The sequence below is a fragment of the Sinocyclocheilus anshuiensis genome, unplaced genomic scaffold (genome assembly GCF_001515605.1).
Source record: "Sinocyclocheilus anshuiensis isolate Anshui unplaced genomic scaffold, SAMN03320099.WGS_v1.1 scaffold1832, whole genome shotgun sequence".
NCBI lineage: Eukaryota > Metazoa > Chordata > Actinopteri > Cypriniformes > Cyprinidae > Sinocyclocheilus > Sinocyclocheilus anshuiensis.
In genome coordinates, this window is record NW_015555884.1 from 586,577 (window position 1) to 591,772 (window position 5,196).

At 36.2% G+C, this 5,196-nt stretch overlaps 1 protein-coding gene across 1 annotated transcript; it reads left to right on the plus strand.

Annotated features, from left to right (window-relative positions):
* Positions 1 to 2,632: 2,632 nt before the first annotated feature.
* On the plus strand, positions 2,633 to 4,074 carry LOC107675853 (B-cell receptor CD22-like). The gene is made up of 5 exons (XM_016470345.1): positions 2,633 to 3,039; positions 3,124 to 3,387; positions 3,479 to 3,560; positions 3,658 to 3,741; positions 4,065 to 4,074. Exons 1-5 carry the CDS (start codon positions 2,679 to 2,681, stop codon positions 4,072 to 4,074), a joined length of 801 nt encoding a protein of 266 aa, XP_016325831.1. The 5' UTR covers positions 2,633 to 2,678.
* The last annotated feature ends 1,122 nt before the right edge of the window (positions 4,075 to 5,196 follow it).

Here is a 5,196-nt window from a genome sequence, read left to right on the forward strand (position 1 = left end):
GTAAAATGTAACTAGATAAAATAGTTATCATGTATGACAGCTGTTTTAAATTGTAAATAATCAATGTTTAGTCGTTTTGGAGTGAATTTTACACACACACACACACACACACACACAGTCCGTCAGACCTGCCTCGTGTCTCCTGGAGCCATGATGGCTCACATTCAAGTCCATCACAGCCACAAAATCATGGTCAATGGAAGCTTACATCTTACAGCCTGACCTTCACTCCTTCTAGAGAAGACAACAATAAACGCCTCAGCTGCTCTGCAGAGTTTAAAGGGAAGACAGTGACAGGCTACAAAACACTCAAAGTTAAATGTAAGTCCGCTATGTGAGTGTAAGACAAATTATATCTTATATTACAGTTTTTCTCGATTGCTAAAACACTATAACCAGGCTTTTGAACTAAAATTTCAAAACCATAACATCATTTTTTTTTTAAAGAGCACACCCATTTCCCTAAACTATAAACACTATTCCCCTGCTTTGACACATAAGTCAGATTTGGTGAACTGTTACTGCAAAACTCTACACACAAATCCCTACATTTCTCAGTGCTTACACCATGTGGTTATTCACAAAGCACTAGCATTCAATATTGTTCACTCAAGTCAGCACAGTTTGAGCTCAATTAGCACACAATTACCCAAACGGAAACTCTAGAAGTCAAAATTTATCACACACCAATCAGAACCTTCGATGGAGAGATAAAAGGGCCAAAATCAGCTCATTCATGTGCGAAACGATGGATCCAGAGAGACGTGAAGGAAGAGGTTGAGGACACCAGAGAGGAGGAGAAGGAGGAAGAAAAGAAGGAAGAGGAAGAGTAGGAGGTGGAGGAGGAATACGGAGAGGAAGGGGAGAAGGAGAAAGAGGTTTTCGAACATCTTTCTGTCTGCATACTATCCCTTTCTAAACCCTACACTCTTAAAAATAAAGGTGCTTCAAAAGGTTCTTCAAGCGATGCCATAGAAGAACCATTTTTGGTTCCACAAATAACTATTCAGTCAAAGGTTCTTTAAAGAACCATCTCTTTCTTACCTTTTTATAATCTGAAGAACCTTCTTTCGCTACAAAGAACCCTTTGTGAAACAGAAAGGTTCTTCAGATGTTAAAGGTTCTTTATGGAAGAACCCTTTAGACAAAAAGGTTCTTATGGCATCGTGAAGCACCTTTATTTTTAAATGTATATAGAGGAGTTTTTTTTTTTTGGCATGGCGGTGAAAAGTATATGACCAAGACCCTTACATCCGTGTTCACCTCCATGAGAGAAGCCTGCCTGGATATTTCAGTTGATGTTGATGCCAGGGATGGATCAGGCATGCAAGGATATTTCACCCCCGCTGCCTGGCCAGGGCCAGTATAGCCTGTGATATTGACGAGGTTCTTTGGCCTGTCCCAGACAAAAAAGACAGGATGCTGGGGCAGAATACAGTAATTATTTTATATTATTATGCATACATTTGTTGTGCTCATCATGTGAAAAGTTTTTTTGGGGGAGAACCACAAGCAACATAACTTATTACTGGTTTTTGAAATATTGTTTTGAATTTATCTCATCAGTGTGTAAGACTGTGTTGTAGTGTGTGTGTGTGTGTGTTATTGAGGGTTTGTGTGTCATGTCTGAGAGCAAAGTTTGGTTTTTCAGCAATACTGAGTTTTTTTGTTTTTTTTGAGTGGAGAGCTTCATTTTGACCTGAATATAGGAAGTTTAGGGAATTGAGTTAGAAGTTATGGATGTGTGTTTTGAGTTTCGCAAAAAAAAAGGCATTATATCAAGAAATGTGTTTTAGCAATCGAGAAAAACTGTATGTTTGAACTGAATGTTTGAGAGTCAGACTGATCAGACCATTGACATAATACATAGCATTTTATCAAACGTTTGTCTCATTCAGATCCTCCATATAATGTAAACGTGGTCACTAAATCCTCAGTGAAGGAGAATGACTCTCTGGAACTGAACTGTTCCAGTAACAGCAATCCTCCTGCAAACAGCTACCAGTGGTCCAGCTCAAATGGGATGTTGTTAGGAAACAAACATACTTACAAACTGGAGAAAGTGTCTCGGTATACTGAGGCCATTTCCTGTACAGCCTTTAACACAGAGGGAAAAAACAGTTCTGGTCCACAGAAAATTAACGTGCTGTGTAAGTACCAAGTATTATGTGTGACTGAACCTTTCTTGATTAGAGAAAGTATTTTTAACATGGACAAAATTAAACATGCCACCTTTAAATTTAAAGAAATATTCCAGGATTAGCTGATTAGTTAAGTTGAAGTCGATTCAAGTCTGCAACTCTGAGTTACTGTGAGACAATTACAATAATTACAATGGAAGCGCAATCCGTAAACATTAAAATACTCAATGTTTTAGTGGTCTGCACTCCCACTGGCCCCGACGAGTGCACAGGAAATGGTAAAAAGAACTGAAAAATAAAACTTACTTAAATATGTTTTTAATGAAAGTAATGTTATTGTGTGATTCGTCTACTAAGCAACAACAACAAAAAAGTTTACATAGGCAGTTCTGGATATTCTCACAGTTTTTCACTTCCTTATAGGTGCATTGACCTTGCATCTTGTTTTAAGTTTTTTTTAAACCTGGAATATTTCTTTAAGGTGTGTCCATTGTAGCATTTTAATCACTGAAAGGCTGCTACATTCGTAAAAAAAAAATGAAGGCCCTTTATTGGCATCTATGGTTTTATGAAGAACCTTTAACACCTTTAATTGGTACCTTTGAACTGAATGTTTGTCATTTTATCAACATTTTGTCTCAATCAGATCCTCCATATAATGTAAACGTGCTCACTAAATCCTCAGTGAAGGAGAATGACTCTGTGGAACTGACCTGCTCCAGTAACAGCAATCCTCCTGCAAACAGCTACCAGTGGTTCAGCTCAAATGGGAAGAGGTTAGCAGAGAACCCCACTTACAAACTGGAGAAAGTGTCTCGACATACGGAGGCCATTTCCTGTACAGCCATTAACACAGAGGGAAAAAACTGTTCTGGTCCACAGAAACTTAATATATTATGTAAGGCATCGGTTCAACAGTTTAAACTGGTATTTTTAGTGAAAGAAGATAATTGTTTATAATGTATGATATCTGTCTGTCTAGATCCTCCTGAGATTAAAAGTGAATCTTCTTGCCAGTCTAAGATTTTGACGGCGTGTGTCTGTATTGTGGACTCCAACCCTCCCAGTGAAGTCAAGTGTTTTGGTCCAGATTCCTCGAAAGCCTTCTCCAGCACCAGCATTAAACAAAATGAGTCTCTTACCATATTCACCTTACAGGGTTGGCTGGGTTTCCCTGAGACTATCCAGTGTTTTGCCAATAACAGTCTGGGGAGCTCTTCCATAACTTTGGAAGCACCTCAAAATGGTGAGACTTCATCTTTTAAACACTCTATCATTGTTTTATTGCATAATAATAATCGCATATAATTCATTTAAATATTTGTTTCTTTTCACAGGCATAATAATATACATTGCTGTTGCATCAGCTGTTGTAGTTGTTTTAGCCTGCATTTTAGTGTATGTTGTGGCAAGACGCTGGTAAGGATCTCTCATCCCTCATTCACTGACTCACTCAATCAATGGGTCTTGTTACTCCTTTGTTTCCTGGCAACTTTAAAATCCCTCTTTTTTTCAGTGGGAAGAGAGCTGCACAACTACATGTAATAAAGAATGAGCAGAATGAAATGAAGATAACCCAAAACAAGTCTGATTTAGAAAAGTATATATATATATATTATAAACGTATATACACTACAAGTCAAAGTTTTAGAATCATTAATGTTTTTTTAATTACTGATTAAAAAAAATAATTCAAAAGTTTGGGGTAACATCATCTTTTTTAATGAAATTAAAACTTTTTTTCAGCACGGATGCGCTAAATTGTTTAAACATGACATATTCCAAATGTCACAAAAGATTTCAAATAAATGTTATTATTTTAAACTGTCTATTCATAAAAGAATCCTGAAGAAAAATGTATTACGGTTTCCACAAAAAGTGGCATAACTGTTTTCAAATTGTATATCAAATTGATTTTTGAAGGATAATGTGACATTGAAGACTGGAGTAATGATGCTGAAAATTCAGATTTGCATCACAGAAATAAATAACATTTTAAAATATATTAAAATAGAAAATATTTACATTCAATTGTAATAATATTTTAGAATATTACTGTTTTTACTGTATTGTTTTGCTTTGGTGAGCAGAAAAGGCTCATATTATAAAACAGGACATCTTAATGATTTAAAACTTTTGACTGTAGTGTATAATATAATATTTGTTACATAACTATATATCAGAACTTTTACTAATTATTTGTATCTATCGTTTTATGAAAAGCAGTAAAGAAGAGAAAGGCAGTGATGGGGATATTTACACAAATTGCCCGAAAGGTCGTGTTTATGACAACTGGGGGGTGAGTATGACTTTGCGCCATCAGTGCAGACTTTTTACTCTTTCACAACTATTAAATGAATAGTAGCGCATCAGTTCTTTCAATTTTTTTTGACAAGTTCTTGGAGGTTGATTTTCGTGGTGTGAGTTTAATGTGTTGTTTGTGTTATGTATGTAACAAAAAATGTACTTGATAGAGCCTGGTTGCACTTTATTTAAAGGGGTGGTTGATTGTGGTTTCACTTTTTTTTTTTTTTACTTTAGTTAGTGTGTAATGTTGCTGTTTGAGCATAAACAATATCTGCAAAATCAACAGGCCATGTTGTGCTGCTTTAGAGAAGAGTTGCTGCCATGCTGTCAAAACTAGGGGTGCACGGAAAAATGTATTCATATATGAATCGCGATTCTGTCTTCTAATGATTCTAATGGATTCACATGTTTCAAAGTCAATGTTCTAAAGCAGCGGTTCTTAAACCTGTTCACACGCATCTCTCTTTCTCTCACTCACACTCACACTCACACATTCAGATTATCAGCCTGTCAGCTCCATCAAAGAACTGTGTTCCAGTTATACACTTTATGTGTATAGACAGACAGATATTTTTCACATAGCTATGAGAAGTGTTAAACATGGTTTCCGTGGTAGCGAGCAATACTTGTTCACATCAAGAACGATAACTATAAAGATAATGATATAGTTGTACAAAAATGCTACAACGCAATCATGTATTCCGTGTTTCCGTGGTAGCGAGCAATACTTGTTCACATCAAGAACGAT

Excerpts from the sequence above, each read along its gene's own strand:
- LOC107675853 (XM_016470345.1), top strand. The coding sequence starts at position 2,679 with ATGAAGGCCCTTTATTGGCATCTATGGTTTTATGAAGAACCTTTAACA. Across the intron at positions 3,040-3,123 it reads ACAGAAACTTAATATATTAT|ATCCTCCTGAGATTAAAAGT; the intron begins GTAAGGCATCGG and ends CTGTCTGTCTAG. Across the intron at positions 3,388-3,478 it reads TTTGGAAGCACCTCAAAATG|GCATAATAATATACATTGCT; the intron begins GTGAGACTTCAT and ends TTCTTTTCACAG.